The 20,325-nt window shown below is 35.2% G+C and overlaps 1 protein-coding gene across 2 annotated transcripts in view; it reads right to left on the reverse strand.

Moving 5' to 3' along the window:
* The window catches only part of Sema3e (semaphorin 3E), a 243,072-nt gene that overhangs the window by 88,528 nt on the left and 134,219 nt on the right, over positions 1 to 20,325 (reverse strand). The window contains exons 2-4 of one of the 2 annotated variants that reach the window (XM_045160898.1): positions 15,212 to 15,361; positions 6,306 to 6,365; positions 2,516 to 2,635 (exon numbers count right to left, since the gene is read on the reverse strand). In XM_045160898.1, the coding sequence (XP_045016833.1) occupies positions 2,516 to 2,635; positions 6,306 to 6,365; positions 15,212 to 15,292 (261 nt within the window). In that variant the 5' untranslated portion in view covers positions 15,293 to 15,361. The remainder of the gene's footprint in view (positions 1 to 2,515; positions 2,636 to 6,305; positions 6,366 to 15,211; positions 15,362 to 20,325) is intronic. The other variant, XM_004662235.2, reaches the window with a different exon arrangement.

The following is a 20,325-nucleotide window of genomic DNA, read 5'->3' on the forward strand; positions in this document are numbered from 1 at the left end:
GGCAATATATAGATTTAATGCAATTCCAATTAAAATCCCTACAGTGTTTTTCACGGAGATAGAAAAAATGATCTCAAATTTAATATGGCAAGGCAGAAGGCCTTGCATATCCAAATAGATCCTCAGCAAAAGGAATAACTCTGGTGGCATCACCATACAATATCTAAAGCTATATTACAAAGCCATAGTAAGAAAAACAGCATGGTACTGGCATAAAAACAGGAGTATAGACAAATGGAATAGACTTGAGGACCCAGACTTTGGGCAAAGCATCTTCAACAAATGATGCTGGACAAACTGAACAACCACATGCAGGAAAGTGAAACTTGATTCACACATTTCACCATGCCCTACACTCAAATCCAAATGGATCAAAGTCCTCAATATAAGACCAGAAACTCGAATACCACTGGAAGAGAATTTAGGAAGTACTTTCCATGATATGGGAATGGAAAAGACTTCCTAAACAAAACTCCAGTAGCTCACGATCTTGAACAGTCACTCTCTGTTGAAGAATCTGCTTCTCTTTTTCAGATAGATGCAGATCTTAAGGAGAGAGCCACCCCATCATACCTCAAAAGGGCCCCGGCTGAAACTAAAGAAAATTGACGAAATAAGCAAAGGTGCTGTTTTCCTGGTGAATTGGATACCAGCACAAGGGGGAAGGAGACCAACACAGAAAAAAATCAACTCCTACCAAATCAGAGATCCAGAGCCCCAGAGGCCCCCAACACCTCTTCACTGAAGCAGACCAAAAATGAACCCAACATGGCTCAGGGAAATTTTGTTGAAGAGGGGGTGGAAAGAATGTCAGAGCCACATGTTAGGTCATGATATGCAGAGACATTTATCGTACTTATAACTGTGGGCTAACTCAACAATGAACGACCCATATACCTCAAGAAGGATGGGGCAATGGGGAGGGGATAGGTCACGGATGATCCTAACGATGGTACCAAACTGCCTGTACTTGCACAATAGAAATATAATAAAAAATAAAATAAAATAAAATAAAGTAAAATTAAAAGGAAGAATATTACAACGAGGAAAATAAATAAATAAATTTACCAACTCATAAAAACAAAAACAAAAAGAGTATGGTCACTCAATCAAATGTTGAATATGAAAAAAACATCTTCCCCATAATAATGGTTAGCAGTTGATCTCAATGAGAGCCATTCTCTTGAGGCAATCCATATGCACTTTGATGTTGCTCACATTATAGCCCCTGAGTGTTAGCTAGCATAAGAATATTTGAAATAATTTTAGTGGTAAAATCAATAATGTTTTTATACATTTATACATATATTTTACAGTCACTGTTGCCCTTACATGGAATATAAATATCAAGTTCCTTAAAAGTATATAATATCACTCTGTGTTTATCAGTGCCATATCTTACTATCGAAATGCCTTCTAAATTAAACAAAAAGTAACAGTTCTTGATATCAGAATAGTGCTTTGTATACTTCACTATGAAATTGTGGTATAAGCTATGATGCTCCAAGGAGTTGCAAAAGAAGTGGAAGGTGAGAGTCTGCCTAGCTTGTAGGCACAGGTCTGTTGACTAATGTTTGAACCTGCTTGCGAGCAAATGTCTGCTAGTAAATTGAGTGGTCTTTTATTTCCATAGCGGACTATTTCAACTAGAGAAGGAGTATAAGAGAACGAAATGTTCATCTTCTTCCCACTGATATTTATCTTAATTTAGTTTGAAAACCTTTCCTCTCCCATGCTCCAAACTTATCTGGCTGGGGAAAGAAGCTATTATAGAGTCAAAAGGCTTTACATGACCTTTGTAAAATACTGCAAGCATGACATATATATTTTTCAGTTTGAGGAGTGAAATAGTAAAAGGTATATAAGAGCCTATTTTGATGTTAATAAAATTGTTCTGGGGGATGGAGGGATGGCTTGCATGCAAAGCCAAAGGACCCATGTTTGATTCCCCAGGACCCATGTAAACCAGATGCACAAGGTAGGGATGGCATGAGTCCGGAGTTCATTTGCAGCAGCTGGAGGCTCTGGTGCATCCATTTTCTTACTTTCTTCTCTCTCTCTCTCTCTCTCTCTCTCTCTCTCTCTCTCTCTCTCTCTCTCTTTCTTTCTTTCTTTCTCCTTTCTTTTTTCCTTCTTTCTTTCTTCCTTTTCTTTCTTTGTTTCTCATTCATTTTCTATCTGTCTATCATCTATCTACCTATCTATCATTTATGTCATCTATCTATCATCTTCCTTCTGTCATTCAAATAAACAAATTTTGAAAAAAATTGTTTTTGAAACAGACAAACTGAGCAAATATTTTTTGGCAAAAAATACATTAAAAAGGATTGATTCGGTAATAGAGAACAGGCAAGGGTTTTTAAATATTGAGAGAGATAATTCCATTATATCACTTATATGATGTTACTACATGCCAGTTGTTTCTATCTAGCTGGAGAAAGAACCCACAATCTTCCTATTAAAACAAAATTAGCCATTGCATGCATCACTTTGACAGTAATGAATGGCCTCTTACCTCCAAATGGTACCCAACTCGGATGAATGTACATAGTGGATCAAAAGCTCCAGTAGCACAAGTCAAAAGGTGTGTCCTGTTATAGTGATGTAGTACCCGAACATAATTTGCACAGTCACTCTAGAGCAGAATGGAAAGGAGGAAGCTGGTGAGTATAAACTAAATGCTTGTTGGTTGATTTTTATTTCCTGCAAAAGTAGAAATCTTGTGCTTTATCATAAAAATGAGTGGGTGGAGGAGTGGCCAGAGGGACACTAGAAGGAAAAGACCCAGGGAGGAAGCTAGGGTGATTTATGCACATTTTAGTTAGTAACAAAGTAAAACTACATTTTATAATGGAAATAGATCATTTTTCCTATGTTCTATCAGAATTTCTATCAGAATCAAGGGATTATTTTTAAAACACTGTTAAGAAATGTATACAAGGGCTGGAGAGATGGCTTAGTGGTTAAGTGCTTGCCTGTGAAGCCTAAGGACCCTGGTTTGAGGCTCGATTCCACGGGACCCACGTTAGCCAGATGCACATGTGTCTGGAATTCGTTTGCAGTGGCTGGAAGCCCTGGCACACACATTCTCTCTCTCTCTCTCTCTCTCTCTCTGTCGCTCTCAAATAAATAAATAAATAAATAAATAAATAAATAAATAAATAAATAAATAAATAGAAATGCATATAAACACACTATATTGATTTATCTATCTAGTCATCTATATGAAGAGAACTATAATACTATAATATCACACACAAGAATATTGAAATTCTCATTGGTTTTATAGAATTTCAACATTTGACAAAATGGTGTATTTATCCTCAAAACTACAAATTCACTGAGAGAAATTTTAAACAAGTAGACAGAAAATTAGCCAATAGACATAGTATTGAATTGTGGACTTACAGGTTCCCTACTGCTGAAAATACAAGCCCACCTATCACCCAACTTTTCCTATAAAGGAAAAGACTTTCAATATATTTAATTGGTGTGCCCCCGTTGGCATGCCTCACCTCTCCAGCTGGCATGTAAGCAGCCCCAGGCAATAGTGCAGAGTGTTTGTGTGTGTGTGTGTGTGTGTGTGTGTGTGTGTGTGTCCCAACAAATGATATGCACTAAAACCAGCTGCAGGCTATTTGGGCTAAAATAGGGCAATGCTGGTTTTACATTGAAGCCTCTTGAAGATAGCTTTTCATTTATACATTGTTGCATTTACCCCTAGATCACACATAGTATCTAACACATATGACTTGCTACACAATGTTTTACCCCCAGTTTTTTATAACTCAGTTTTTTACTTGAAAAGACCTCTAAAAATGTTAGAACTTGCCAGATTTACAGCAACTTTTTCATAGTCTTATAATTTTTAGGTTTTTTTAAAAAATTAAAGTATACATTTTATCAAAGAACTATGTATACCCATCAAATTCAGCCCTCTCTTGTACACTATCCTATCAAGGATCCCTACCCCCAATCTCTTATTAAGTTTTGTGTCATCTTAATCTGTTTAGGAATCCACAAACATGCCTCATAAATGGGCCTCTGAGGTTGCTTCCAAGAAGGATTAACTAAAGGAGGAATTCCTTCCCTCAGGGTGAGCCCTTCCTCCAGAGTGGGTGGCCCCCTCTATGAAGGGAGCTTTACCAAAGGAAGCTCTGGGAAGAAAAGTATCCTCTCTTCCCACCTGGCTACTGGTTCTGCTTGCTGCCTTGGCTCTCCAGGAAGCTTCCAGGCCTTCAGTGCTGGATTGGGACTGCTGAGGTATCCCACTTAGAGGAGTGTCTGAGCAGCTACTGTGTTTCTTGACTCTCAGACCTGCAAATTGCTATTGTTGGACTGCTGTAAGCTAATCTAATAAATTCCATTTTAATACAAGTCATACTATTAGTTCTGTTCCTTTAGAGAACCCTGACTAACACAGTCTCATTTCTACCTTAAAAAAAATAATGATTTGTAAGCAGATAGATAGGGGAAGAGAAAGAGGAGAGAGAGAGAGAGAATGTGCACACCAGGGGTTTTTGCCAGTGCAAATTCTGAAAATACCTCTACAAACTCCAAATGCCTATGCCATTTTGTGCTTTATGTGGTTACTGGGGAATTAAACCCAGTCCAGCAGCTTTACAAAAAGTTCCTTTAACCTCTGAGCCCTTATTTCTACTTTCTAACTCTGTAACCCTTATATCTACTTTCATCACACAATGTTTTAATACACTAGTAACCAGGTGAATTTTATGATTAATATGCTGAAGTAAATTGCCTCAACCCAAAGTTAACTAAATAATTTGGTAAACACAATCTTCACAAATTGGGCATTGTTATTTCAATAAAATAAATTATGAAATAAACACTAAACTCTTTTAATACTTTACAATCAATACATATAGTATTAAGAAAATGAACAGATTATGTAGAGTTTGCTTTGAAATCTCATTATACCAGCATTAGGATAGAAAAACAGTCACGGGCTGGAGAGATGGCTTAGCAACTAAGCGTGCTTGCCTGTGAAGCCTAAGGACACTGGTTCAAGGCTCGATTCCCCAGGACCCATGTTAGCCAGATGCACAAGGGGGCGCATACATCTGGAGTTTTTTTGCAGTGGCTGGAGGCCCTGACATGCCCATTCTCTCTCTCTCTCTCTTTCTCTGCCTCTTTCTCTCTCTGTTGCTGTCAAATAAATAAATAAAAATTAAAAAAAAAGAAAAACAGGCAGGTTCAACTTCCATGAGTGGTTCACAGGACATCATGATCCTTGGCAAGAATGAGAAATGTTTTACTGAATTGATTGTCCAGGGGACATTGACATATTTATTCAATTTTCCATTTGTGTAAACTTCCATCCTTTGGGTGACCCATATGGTTAGTAGAATATGGCTACTCAGATATGGTGAAAATATTCTGTCCTCATGTAACTATAAACATCTGTTTTCTCTCAGTTGAGAGAGAATTAGAACACATTGATCTTAGAGTGGCATTACCTAAGAGAATGTTCACTTCCTCAGCTGAAACAGCAAGAATGTGTAGACTCATTCCTTGGCTATGACCAGTTGTTACAGAGAGTTGGTGTAATGTCTGTTGGTCATTTACTTTTTTTGTTGTCGTTGTTTGTTTGTTTATTGGAAAATAAATTCACTTTCAAAGATGGAACGAAAAAAATCAGTTCACTTTCTAGGAAGCACATGTGGAATTTCATTCCAATATATGTAATACAAGGTCAAACACCCACACCTCTTACTCAGACTCGGACTCCCTATGTCAGGGAGGGATGGTGGTGTATATAGTATTTCACACTCATATACTTCACAGATGCTGAAGAGAAATGGAACATCACTTTTTCAGGCAGAGGAGACTCAAACAAAATATTTGAAATCAGTAGACAATCTTCATTACTTTGCTTCCTCAACTTTAGTTTTGTCTCATTTTGTTTCATTTGCCTCCCATTGACTAATCTAAGTGAAGTAAAATCTCACAAAGTTTATGCCTAATTATTTTGCCCTTGATTTAAAAAAGAAAATGTCTAACATTATTTTTCTCTAAACACACAAGGAAGAAGCATTAGTAAAGAAATGTATAAATTCAAGTTACTTGAAACATAATAAAGTAAAAACAAATAAAATCAAGATCAGGATGGCACCTTGGCTACCTTCAAATTCTACTTTGAAATTAACTTTATAGAATAATATACTTACTATATGCATATATTATAGTTTTTCCTTCTTGAGCAAATGAAACAAGTGGTTTATTCCTATATAGACCAGCAAGGCTATAATTAATGCTGTGATTAATTTACAATGAGTTATACTTACTACATCTTTTCCTTTCATCATGCAGTCTTCTATTTTTGCTGCTGTGCTAGGCCAATGTATCTGAAATAGAAGATAATGTCCTATTATGATAACTACACATAAAAATAAACCTCACTAAAGACAATTTCATTTTCTTCTACAATTCAATACATTTCTTGTTTTGTTCTATTTTATACGAAGATAAAATTAGACTTTATCTTCTTCACATAATTGTCTATAATAATTCATAAGCTTATCCATGAGATTTTACTTCATGGTAAACCTTTTTATTTTCCTTAAACTTTTTGAAGGCTTACTTCAAGCCCAGGAGAGGCCAGTGACACTTCAACCTGCTCTTCTCCTTACCTAACCTTAGGTGATCATTTCCAGTCTTTCCTTGCTAAGGCAAGTTATTTCTCAAGTTTCTGGAGTTCCTTTTGCATTTTTACCACTGGGCTCAGGAAAAGAGTATGTGTTGGTTAGGTAGTTGCTTTAGGAAAGGATTAAAGAGTGAGGGACTCTTTAAATTTGATTTATAATGAATCATCCAATCATGGGCCATAGCCACACTACATTCTTAGACAGCTACAGAGGGATCTTGAGGCCAGTCTGGGTTACAAAGACCTCATCTCAGTACCCTCCATAAATAAAAACAGAACAAGACTAGATGTTTAACACTACCAGTTTCCACCTGGATTTGAGGAAGTTGACATTATGTTTTAACTTTGTTGAATTTTTATTTTTAAATCAAGGATCATGGACCCCAAGTTAGCCCCAAGTAGCTACATAGATGACCCTGAACTTCTGAACTTCCTGCCTCCACCTCCAGGACTGCTGGGATTACAGGGGTGGCCACCAAGCCTTACAGTGCTATGAAAATACCCTAATAATAACTGAGCTATAACCCCAATTCATGAGGCCTTCTTTCTTAAAAAAAAAAAAAGATACATCAGATACTTTCTTCTTCTTAGTTCTTCTCCATAGCACCTAGGACTTTGCTGAGACCAAAGGTAAATACGAGGCTTATTCCACAAGTTTCTCACTATGATAGTTAATTTATTTATGAAGGAAATTATTGTCATTGCCTTGTCCCAGATTACCCTTTGTCCTTTTTTTCACATTGTTCAACTATAGACAATAATTTTGTAAACCACACTTAATACTAATAACTTTATTTTACTATTCTTTTTGCTCTATAAACCTGGCAGTACAGTTTTGTTTCTTATGCTATGCAAGTCAGAGTTCATTGTCATCACTCACCTTGAAAAACATCTTTCCTTTTAATTGGTTATTTTTTTCTTCTCTTTCTGTCCTCTATATCCTACTGATGTCTCACTAGGAGACAGTTACAATTTGTCACTGGGTAACTTTTTGATTGCTTGCATGATATTGTTTTGTACATATATTTCTATTTTATGTCATTTATATCTTATCTTCTTATCATTGTTTTATTTTTTGTATGTCTGTATCTTTTTGAGGTATGGTCTCACTCTAGCACAGGCTGACCTGGAGTGGAAATCACTATTTAGCCCAGGCTGGAATCAAACTCACAGAGATCCATCTTCCTGTCTTGGCATCTTCAGTGCTGTGATAAAAGGTGCCACCTAACACATCTTCATCTTTGTGTCCTGTTTACTAAGCCTGAAATTATGGAAACTTAGGCCCCTATTCTGCCTATGGCAATATGATTTTGGGTATTTTATGCCTACCCTACCTCTTGTCAGAAGAAGCATTCTGAAATTAAATACTAGCTGTGGCTTGCTAGAGCTTTTTGTAAAAATAAATTTAGTGAAAAACTGTTTCATAATTTAAAGATTGGTTAATACTAAAAAATGAAAAATCCTATATTAAAATCCACATCACCTATTTTCTATGAAAACTCTAGAGACAAGCAGCACTGAGCATGTATGTCTGCAGACTTGCATAACTAGATTCCTCTGGGATTAGCATCTGAAGTCTTTTTCAATGTAGCAGGTCATCTCTGACTGAGGTCTGACTTTTCTGTTACCCAAGTCACCCCTCTGGACAGCTCTAGTTTTTAAATCTGATATTTAAAGTGTCTTAGTTTTTAAGATCTGATGCTTATCATTGAATCCCAAATAGCTTCATGACATGTATTTTTTTCAAGATAGGCTCTTTAAAATACCCAGTAAGGCAATTATATTTCTGAAGTGGAAGAGGATTGTCATGTAAGTCATATGTTAAATAGTCAAATCCAGGCCCCAAAACAAGAGCAACATAGAGAATTTATAAAAATAGTGGCAATGTTATATGATTAGATTTATTATCCTCATAATAAGCACTCTGTGGTTTGAATTATTGGTACATTGATCCCCAAGCAATTGCTTGCATAAAGCAATTTTTACCTGTTATAGTGTAACATACCAATTTTAAGTGAAAGCACATGAGTGGTTTTTATGTTGCAATACAAGAAAAAATGACAAAAATTATAGTAATATAAAAGAAACATTTAAACAAAAAAGAAAACACTGGAAATTTCTGTGTATAAACAGAAAATTTTAAGTTGTTTCCCCCCCCGCCCACCTGGTTTCTCAAAAACAGCTAAAGACAGCAGCAGTGGATGCTGTGAGTCAGGATAACTCAGTTGCAGATGTGGTTGCTGCCTTTCTTGACCTTGACAGGAGTCACTCAACCACACTGCAAGTGTGAATGCTAGAAGTTGCAGTATTCATAAACTATCTGATCTATTATCTGGGGAAAGAACTGTTGCAATATGAGAGATTTTCTCTGATAATTCCTAAAACTCAGTCTACCCTATCACTTTAAGAATTATGATTTCACTGTAAATGTATAAATTACTCAAATGGGTATGATAAAATATATATATTAGATGCATATATGTATGTATATAGAGTTATATGTAACAAAATACAACTTATTTCAGAATCATGTCTCCTGTCATTGTATTTTCATATCTAATTCACTTATCAATGTGAAAAACTTGGAGAGCATGTCACCACGATTTAGAATAATACATTCCATTCTTAACATTCTTACAAGATGCATGTATTTTCTGTTTACAGTATTTTCATATATATATATATATATATATATATATATATATATATATACACACACACACACATATACATATACACACATACATATACATATACATATACATATACACACACACACACACACTTTTTTTTTTTTTTTTTTTTTTTTTGGTTTTTCAAGACAGATCCTTGTTCTTGCCCAGGCTGACCTATGGACTATGCAGCCTCAGGCTGGCCTCACACTCGTGGTGATCCTCCCACCAACTTCTGGAATTAAAGGCATGTGGCACTACGCCCAGCCCTGTCATAACTTTTTTTTCTTTTTAAGATTTTTATTTATCTACTTGAGACAGATGGGGGCGGGGGAATAATTGGTGCACAAGGGCCTCTAACCACTGTAAATGAACTCCAGATGCATGTGCCACCATGTGCATCTGGCTTATATGGGACCTGGAGAATCAAACCTGGGTTTTTAGGCTTTGCAGACAAGCACCTTAATGGGTAAGTCATCTCTCCAGCCTTTTGTTGTACCTTTTAAGTTCATATTGTCTCCATTACTTAACATGCTTTCTCCCTTAGATTTTATTTTCAGAACACAGTGACCTATATTTTCTTCAATAATTGCTTCATAATGGTTATTTCCAGGACTAGATAAACACACCATGCTGAGGTAATTCTCCACAACATTCTAAACTATAATATTTGATGGCTTTTGTTCCAGACCATCTCTTCAAAAAGCTATGGAAAACCAACAGAATATTTCCATACAGGATAAGTCAGAGATTTGTACTCTGAGAGGTTAGACACATTTTCTAACAGCTTTATAAGCTTGAAGTTCTTCACCCACAATGCATACACTGTGTGTACAGTCTAAGGAAGAGGTTACTAGTCATTACCCTGTGGGACTTGGGGGAGCAAAGAAAGTGAAGGGGACCTGAAACTCTTTCTCCTGCTGTGCCTGAACTAATAGATGCCTTTATCTCTGGCCCAAGAGTCTAATGCTTACTGACAGCATCTAAAAATCATGACAAGCTAACTTGTCTGGAACATGAGGTAAGATTCTCAGACCCTTCCCAGTTTAGATGCAAATAAGTTATTATATCATACGGTATAGAAGGCAATTAATTTGCTTTTCTACAATTATCAGAATGTGCATTAGTTTGGTAGCAAACCTAATCATGACAATTACTCTAAGAATGACAAATTCAGTCTTTGAAGCACAAATCTTTTTCTGATATCATTTCAACAGAGTATTTTTCCCTTCTTGGACACATCATAGTGTTCTTCTTTAATCAAAACCACAATGATTTGTACTTAATTTTCATTTTCTTATTACACTACCTAGAACAAGGCAGTATCTTATTTCTGTATGCCTATCGATGTCCCATGATTTCAACACAGTCTACTTATTAAATGTCTGCTGACTACCTCCATTCAATCAATACACCTTTATCACTTCCCTTGTAAAGTCAGCCAAAGATAGGAGGTCACAATAAAATAAGAGATAAACCATTCAGTAGCAAGAAAATGCTATAAAAATTTATCAAATGACTAAATAAAAATTTCCATTGTAATCAAGGATGAACTACTATGTGATGATCACAATGGCCTGAGCTTTCAAAGATTCGTAGGATCATTGAAGGCAGGTAAATAAGAGTAGACAAGTTTATTCTAAAAGGAATGGTCTCACAAGACAAAACAGGAGAAAGAAGTGAGGACAGAAAGGGCAAGGGAGGGTACATAGCTACACCATTTGTGTATGTTACATGCTGACTATCCTGTCATCCTCTTATGTAAAGTTGAGTTCTCAGGTTTGGAAGCTTTTATACATCTTTTTATTGAATAAACATTTAATTATTAAAAAAAATAAAAGGAATGGAGAGAAGAAAAGATGTAATATGAACACTAACCACAGCAAAATCCAGTCCATGGAAATACTTAGTAAAAGTGAATAATATTATTTAGCTTTGGAGTTTTTTTGTTGTTTTTAGTAATATAACATACTCAAAGATAGAGCTAAAAGTTAACTTAGGTGACAAAATATGACAGAAAAACCTCATTGGAAATGGAACAAGTAAACTCTCTGCCAAGGCAATAGGGGAAATAATTTTCTTCCTTTGCTTTGGCAGTCATGATATTTGGTTCTGCTCTGGAGTTTAGCATCCGAAGAAACTCACAGATTTATTTGTTCTGCATAAAACATTTTTAAAAGCAGTTAAACAATGATATTTCCAAATTCTCTGTACCAAAAATGGTACAGAAAAGCTTAGATATGCACCATTTCATTTCAATACTCCTACAAGATAATTTAATCCTTCTAGTGCACATTAGCAGGTAATTTACTGTTTTTGCATAAGTCAAAAATGAAAATAAGATAAAATATAAGTTATTATATTTTTAAGTTTTATAATTATACTTGGATTCAGAATATAACAGATTATTGTTACAAGATGATATAACACTCAGAGATTTATTGGGCCAAGACCAAATTAACAAGGAAACAAGTAAAGTAATAATTTAGCTCTTTAAGAAATTTTCCATTTACTTAAAAAATAAATAAAACAATCCAGTTAATATAATCTATTTTCATAGAATATATTTAAGTGACTAAATATAAGACCCTATTATAGTTTCATCTAATATAGCCTTCCTAACTTTATTACTCCAATAATAGTTATTTATTTTGGAATTTTTCTTAGTATAATTTAATAACTATACATAACAACAGAATTCATCGACTTAAATCTTAATTATACATGCTATAAAAATCATCAAAATAAGAACATTTGTTTTGAATAGAACACATTAAAGTAATCCTAGTAGTTTACATATGGTAGTCTTTAAACTCACACACATTATCACTTTTAGGGTTTATGCTTTTTAAATATAATTATATTGAATTAAAATGACTGTCATTATCTAAGATGTTTATATGTCAGAATTATAATCTCTTGAACTATAGATAAAATTTGTACTTGAATGACTTATCATCAGAAGCATTTGCACTCAAGCATAACTTGAACAATAGCAGCCTGATGTATGCACTCTTTTATGCATGAAACTTGCTCAGTTGCTCTCTTTGATGTGAATGACCCTTTGGCATCCATAATGAAAATTATATTTTAATGCTTTTCTCCCAAAAAACAAAAAATTAGACTCAACACTATAAGATTTTTTTTACCTTCAATGAATACAAAAACATGTCTAGTCTTATGAACAGAATTGTGTAATAGCGCTCTCATATCTACAGAACTCCAAATTAGTAATGTAATTTTAGCTTAAAATTATAGTAGTAAAAACAATCACAATAAAACTAGCTGAAATTTAACAAAGAAATGTTACCAAAGTTTCCTTCACTAATATTGCTTGGTTTGTAAAGTTTTTCCCTTATAAGCATGTAAGGTAGCTAAAATGGATGCCCCCCACTAGATTCAGTTTTATTAAAGCTTCCAGGATTTTCAGCTGTCTGGCTATAAGTTGTGTTTTGGGGTGGAGCTGAATTCCCACCTAAAAGGTATGCAAAGTGTTTGAGCTCTGCTTTGGGTTCTTGCAGTGTGCTTGCTTATGGGGTGGTGGTGGTATTTCTCACTGTGTGGACCTGTGAAAGGTAGCCATCTTCTTTGGCTCTTCCCTGGGATCTGTGAGCTTCAAATAAATTATGTCCCTCTAAAAACAGTACCTGGTTTGAATGTTTAACCCAAGCAATGTGAAGCAAACTGTGACAGAATTGGTACCAGCAGTGGGTTGATCCTGTTCAATGAATCTCACCATATGAATTTTTGTCTTTTGGAACATTTGTTTTGGAGGAATGGGTATGGACTTGCTGCTTGCCACTGAAAATTCCTTCCAGAGTGGTAAGCAAAAGTTTTTTGACTATTCCTGGGAGAATTTGAAAATGCTAAGTACAAAGAGAATTGTATTTGGAGGGTTTTCTTATGAATTTCCTAAGGGGAAGGGAAGACTGCAGAGAACTTTGTTGGAACTGGGCCACTGGCATAAGAGCTGGCTACATTCTTCTACCTATGCCCAGAGAGTTTGATCAACATTCAAATTGTAATGGACTAATGTGCTTGGCTACAGATATGGAATTGAGATATATGAGTTTTAAAAGTGAAGACATTTAAACAAATTTAAATTTACAGGCACAGAGACTGGTTTTAGGTTACTGAAACTGCTATTGTCAAATACATTAGCAATCTTAGGGGAAATGGCCCAAGTACTTTACATTGAAACAATGGAAAGGTTGCATGAGGAAAGACTTAGTAGTAGAAATAGAAATGCTTTTGAAAGGAAATGACTGAAAGGAAGGAACCTGATCTTCAAGGTCACGATTTATTTTGTCCCTGAATTAAGAACATGACTGGACTATGCCCTGAACTCCTAGTTTTAGTTTGCAAAGCACAAAAAAATGCATGGAATGAATCATAAGGTGCCCAGCTTCCAGGAGCTGCTGCTGAGATGCAGCCTGAGCTATGGCATGATGACACTGTTAAGCCAGAGAAGCCACTGGGAGATGGATTGTGGTTTGCAATGGAATCCTGAAGATGCTTTAAATGTACCAGGACTGTGCATGAGCTACCTTTGAGCTGTGTTGGCTTGGGATGGAAGTTTTCCCTGGATATTCCTCCCAGCTGTAAGGGTAGAATTGGAATATATGGAGACTGTCAGTCACTGGTTATGATATTGGACTTGATCTGCAGGTGTTTGATGTTTGCTTAATGGTTATTGGGTTTGCATGGTTTAATCCCTCCTTGTTATTCCTTATGGCAGTTGGAAATGTTTACACTGTGCCTTTATATGTTGAAAGTGTATAATTTATTTTGCTTTTACAAGACTCACAGTTAAGTGTCTTAAATCTTAGATGAGACTTGGGACTTTGGAACAATCTTAAATTGGTAAAGACTATGGAGACCTTTGAAGTTGGACCGAATACAATTTACAAAATAGATGGTTATAAATCTATTGGAAGCCTAGGGCAGAATTTAGTATCTTGAATTTGTGTCCCACAATACATTCAGCTTTGTTAAAGCTTCTTGGATTTCCAGCTGCCTGGCTGGAAGGTGTGTCACTACGGGCAGATCCTTGTGTACACCCTAATGTGTGTTTGGAGGCAGATCTGAATTCTAGCCTAAAAGATAAGCACAATGCTTGAGCTCTGCTTGGGGTTCCTGGAGTATGATTGCTTATGGTGCTGGTGGTGGTATTTCTCTCTGTGTGGAAAGGTGACTAACGCATTCTGCCATTATGGAACTTCCCTTGAATCTGTAAGCTTCAAATAAAGTATGTTTCTCCTATACACTGCCTGGTTTCGAAGTTCATCCCAGCAACCTGAAGCTGACTATGACAGCATGAAAACCTGAGTTTATCCTTTAGGACTCATATAAAAGGTCAAGTGTGGTGCTAAACATTGACTGTCCAAGAACTGAGGAGGTAGAGTAGGGAGACCCGCTGGGGCAAGTTGAAGAGCAGTCTAGTTTAACTGAGTGAATTCCAGGCCAGTGAGGGATGTTGTCTCAAAAAATAAGATGAATGATACCTATGGCATGACTTCAAAGGTTGTCCTCTGGCCTACATGCATGCATGGACACACACACATGCACACACACATACAAACACATGAACATGCATATACATACACATATATAAATGATATATATGTATGTATATATAGGTATACATATTTGTAAATGAATAAATGATACAGATTATATTATGAGTTTTCATAAGACATATCATATATAAATAAAGCATTTCTAGTATCTTCATTGGATAAGTAAAAAAGACAGAAAAATTATTTCTTAAACTACTATTGATAATTTCCGGAGGTCAATTCTTATTATGCTTGAAGGCATACTAATTTGTCTATAAGAGGACACAAAATAAGACAAGAAGAAGCTAATCTGTTACCTGGAACTGAATACTGGGGTCTTCTGGACTGTCAATTCTTGCCATACATAAACAAAACGGGCACACTTTCTTATCTGTCATTATTTACTACTGTCACCAACAGACAACTCTTCCACTGGTTCTTAAACATTGCTAGGGTAAAATACATTCCTGCAAAGAGAATAAGATCCAGGGGGAAACAACTCATTACAGAAGGTGCAACCAGCAGAAGTAATGATACAGAAGACCAATGTGGGAGACACAAACTTCACTCCAAAGCAGTCACTGGGTTGTGGATGATGAGAAAAAGTGGAAAGAGCACAGGTTTCAGGGACAGATGTGCCTGGTATTAAATTAACTACTGTCCATTGACTTTATGGATCTAGCCTCTTCCTCCCTCTACCTACCCAACATGCTGCTAAAGTTATCACACTAAACTCCAATCCTAATTACGTCTTGTCCATATGAATCTCCACAGATGTCTGCCTAAACTTTCAGTTTTCTTTGTGAGTTAGTCTCAGCCACATTTCTGCCCTTTACTGTGGACCTGCTCACATTTGCAGGAACCCTCCCCACTACCTTCTTCATCCACAGGCAATTAGTGATTATTTCAATTACTCTGAAGTCTCTGTCCTTTCTCTTACTGTCCATAATGTCACTTTCTGCTAATTAAACTTTAAATAAAACCACCTCCTGAAAACACAAAAAACATTTTTATACTTTTACATATTTATTTAAACTTATTTGCAGCCTACTCAAATAGCACTCTGGTACCTGCATATTGGTCAATCTCTCTATTATATATAGTTTAGAACAGGGACTAATTTATTCATATCTACATAATTCATATCACCATATATTCTTCTATGACTTATTTAAATAACATATAAAACTATCTGCAGTCCTGCACTATACTTAGAATGACAGCACATTAGAATCATCTATTTTAAAGCACAGTAATGGTGAGGAGGAATGGTACTCATAATGTTTCAGGTACTGTCCTAGACCCCGAATGACTAGTTTTATCCTTTTAGAAACACTAAGATAAATACAACCTGACTAGTCTTTTTGGAAGCAAAGCAGATGAGAAATAAAGAGCTCTAAATCATCAATCCAGTAAAATGCTGAACTTATGATGGGAGTTCACGCAGTGTATTTATAAAAGCTGTGATTTTGCTGTCATATTTTGCTACCTTTCCAATGCTCTTATACTATATGTGCATTAAGAGGCCTTAAATAAAAAAAAATAGAATGGTAGTTCTTTATATCAAAGTTGTTTTTAGTGTTATTGTAGTGAAATATGGGGTACTACTTTTAATCCTAACATTCAGAAATCTGAGGCAAGAAAATTGTCATGAATTTCAGAATAGCCTTGACTAGATACAGATTGAAACTCTGACTCAAAAATAAATAAATAAATAAAAATAAAGGGCTGGAAATATGATCCAGCAGTTAAATCACTTGCCTGAGAAACCTATAGAGCCACATTCAACTCTGCAGTACCCACGTAAAACCAGATACACATAGTGGCACATGCATCTGAAATTCATTTACAGTGCCTAGAGGTTCCTGGCATGCCTGGCCTGTCTGTCTGTCTGTCTGTCTCTCTCTCTCTCTCTCTCTCTCTCTCCTGGCTCTCTCTGTTTGCAAATAAATAAATAGCAAAGATAAAATAAAATTTTATTAAATTCTATGCTTATTTTAGAAATTAAATGATCAAAATATTGAGGACTATACACACAAAGGAGGAAATCAAACAATATGTACATTGTTCATCAGTAAAGCACATAATTAATTTTTTAAAAGACACATAGCAAAATTTTTCAGAGGATATGGCTCAGTAGTTAAAGGAACTTGTTTGCAAAACCTGCTACCTAGGTTCAATTCACAAGTACCCACATAATGGATGAATACAATGGTTGTCTCCTGACATTAACAGAGGTATAAATCAACTGGAGGTAAAAATTGTGATAATATATCCATTTCTTTTCAACTTTCCTCAATACTCAATACAGTAATATAGTTTAAAAATTATATAGAAAGTAACAGACTGCTTAGTAAGAATATTTTAGCATAAGGAAAATAGAAGGTAATGTAAGCATACAGAGCCCTGAACTTCTGTGGGTAGAATCCAACCCCAATTTAGTGATTTTGTTGATTATCATAAGCAATGATCAAGGTGGGTCTGCAGGCAGTAGAGTAAGTCTCCATCAGAATGTTCTCTTCCCCTTCCCCCTTTCTGTGCATATTAACAAATACTGTTTTTGATATTATAACATTACTAACATAGTCCCCAAGATACTTTTTTCACTCAGCAAAATCTTTTTCTCTAGTTCACTTGAGGTCACTTTGTGTACAAAGGCTTTAGAAAAGTGCAATAAATAGACAATATAAAGGTTGTTTGCCTTAAACTTTTTTTTAGAATATTAGTGATGAGGCCAGAGTTGTAATCTAGAAATCTGACATCATTTCTTTTAGAGCAATTGATATTCAACAACTACCTTCTTTTAGAAGGTGGAGAGTGTGCAATTAAAGTAAATGGAATAATAAAATTGGATGTTTTAGAACAATGATGATTTGGCACTAGAATTGGCTTCCATTTTTCAATGAATGTTAAAGTTTTGCTATACATATGTAGCCCAGCAGAATTCTAATTTGAATGGCTATTAATATATGATCTGGGGAATGCAATGAATTATTTAATTTATATTAAAAAATCCAATTGCTAAAAACTTGCACTTTGTGCATCTGGCTGTATATGGGTACTAGGGAATCAAACCCATTTCCTTAGTCTTTTTAGGCAAATTCCTTAACTACAGAGCCATTGTCTCAAGCCCTTCCCTAACTTTTAATTGAAATTTAGAATTTCCATTATATAAATAAATGTAGGAAAAATATTATAGTAATTCAAATTAGCAGTATCAGTAGCCTCAATATAAGAACAACTTTAATATTGTTTTAAAGTTGTCATTATCTCAAAATATCATTGAACTTGGTCATGTGAAATTATGGGGTATATGAGATATTTTAAAGTATTTTTATTTCATATGTTATTAAATAATTAGTTCTTATATCATCCATTGGTATTTTCACAAAATGAGAGACATTCTTCTTTTAACATCTTACTTGAAAATCCTGTATGTTTTCTTTCTACCTATAAGAGATTTTGGACTTGAAAGATTACCAAATGGACACATGATGTACACAACAGTTAAGAACCACTATGCAAAACCATTTTTTATTGATTTTATAGAAGAAATAAATATATAGAAAGGTAGAAAATAATGTGAATTATGAAAGATAAGCAGAGCAGGATTTAGATAATGTAAAGAAAGGGTACACTCAAGAAAGAAATTGAAGAGGGCTTGAGAAAATGGAAAGACCTCCCATGCTCCTGGGTAGGCAGAATTAACATTGTGAAAATGGCAATCTTGCCAAAGGCAACATACAGATTTAATGCAATACCAATAAAACTTCCAAAATAATTTCACAGAGATAATAAAAATGATTTTAAAAAATCTCAAAATTCATATGGAATGGCAGAAGGCCTCAGATATCCAAGCATATCCTCAGCAAAAGAAGCACCTCTTGAGGCATCAACATACCTGATCTAAAGCTATATTACAAAGCCATAGTAATAGAAACAACATGGTCCTGGCATAAAAACAGGATTATAGAACAATGGAATGGAATCAAGGACACAGACTTTGGGTCAAGTAACTATAGCTATTTGATATTTGACAAAGGCCCTAACAATATAGCCTGGAAAAAAGAGAGAATCTTCAACAAATGGAAAAGCTGGATAACCATATGCAGGAAAATGAAACTCAATCCACACATCTTGCCATGCTCAAAAATCAAGTCCAAATGAATCAAAGACTTCAATATAAAACTGGAAAAAAAAACTAGGAGGAATTTTCAATGATATAGGAATGGGAAAAGACTTCCTGAACAAAACCCCAGTAGCCCAGGAACTTACACAATCACTCAACCATTAGGATCTCATGAAGCTGAAAAGTTTTTTCATACAAAAATATAATAAGCAGAGCCAATAGATTACCCAAAGAATGGGAAAAAATATTTTGCCAGCTATACAACTGACAGAAGCCTAATTGTTAGAATCTGCAAAGAACTCAAAAACCTAAACAATAAAAAGTCAAACAACACACTCACAAAATGGGGCAAAGAACTGGACAGGCAGTTCTCAGAGGAAGAAATACAAATGACAAATATACACTTAAGAAAATGTTCATCATCCCTAATCATCAGGGAAATGCAAATTAAAACAACTATGAGATTCCATGGGGAATACCAGCAACCCCACAGAATTTGCCAATGCAATGGGACTGGGATGAGGTAAAAAATGGTACCAACATATGATGTATCCATACTAAGTATGTCTGAAAAAAATATATATATATGTATGTATATATATATATATATATATACATACATATATATATATATATATATGAAATTGTTGTTTAATGCATTTCAATTACTGTGTGATCTATTACAAAAATAAGCTCATTTTCTATCTCTTCTACCTTCAGAGACACCTAATATTGCTATAGGTTAAGGTCATATTAGCTTTCTTTTATAGGTAGTTAACTAGGGACATGGATGTTGCCCTGCACTAGTGAGACTAGAACTCCAGTCTGATCCAAGATTAAGAATAGCTTTTTGATTCTTCCTCTTTTTTTCCAGAGTTGCCTCACCACAGACAGGCTCTTTCTGAGTCTGTGCTCATCCTGGATCTACTAAACAATCAAGATCCTTAACATACATTTGGACTTGGCAATGAAGTTCATCCTAATTGTATACCAAATTGGACCTGATCCAAGCCTCCATGTGAGATTTGTTCCCAATTTTCATTTCCTCCTTCCCAGGGAACAACTATTCTAAGCTTGAGAGCTTTTTTGTACATTTCTTCTCACATCTACCTACTCTCCCTTAGTAAGTATGTCATGATTTACTCTTCGCCAGGACTTTTATTTTTCCTGTCTCCTCTTGGTTAAAAATAGATAAGAACTTGAAAACCACTGACTTGGTAGCTTGGAGGATTCTTTAAGAGCGATATACTACTGTTTGCCGTTTTTATGCAGTTCAAAAATGCCAACATTAGAGGCTAGAGA

The sequence above is a fragment of the Jaculus jaculus genome, chromosome 10 (assembly GCF_020740685.1).
Source record: "Jaculus jaculus isolate mJacJac1 chromosome 10, mJacJac1.mat.Y.cur, whole genome shotgun sequence".
In the NCBI taxonomy this organism is placed as follows: domain Eukaryota; kingdom Metazoa; phylum Chordata; class Mammalia; order Rodentia; family Dipodidae; genus Jaculus; species Jaculus jaculus.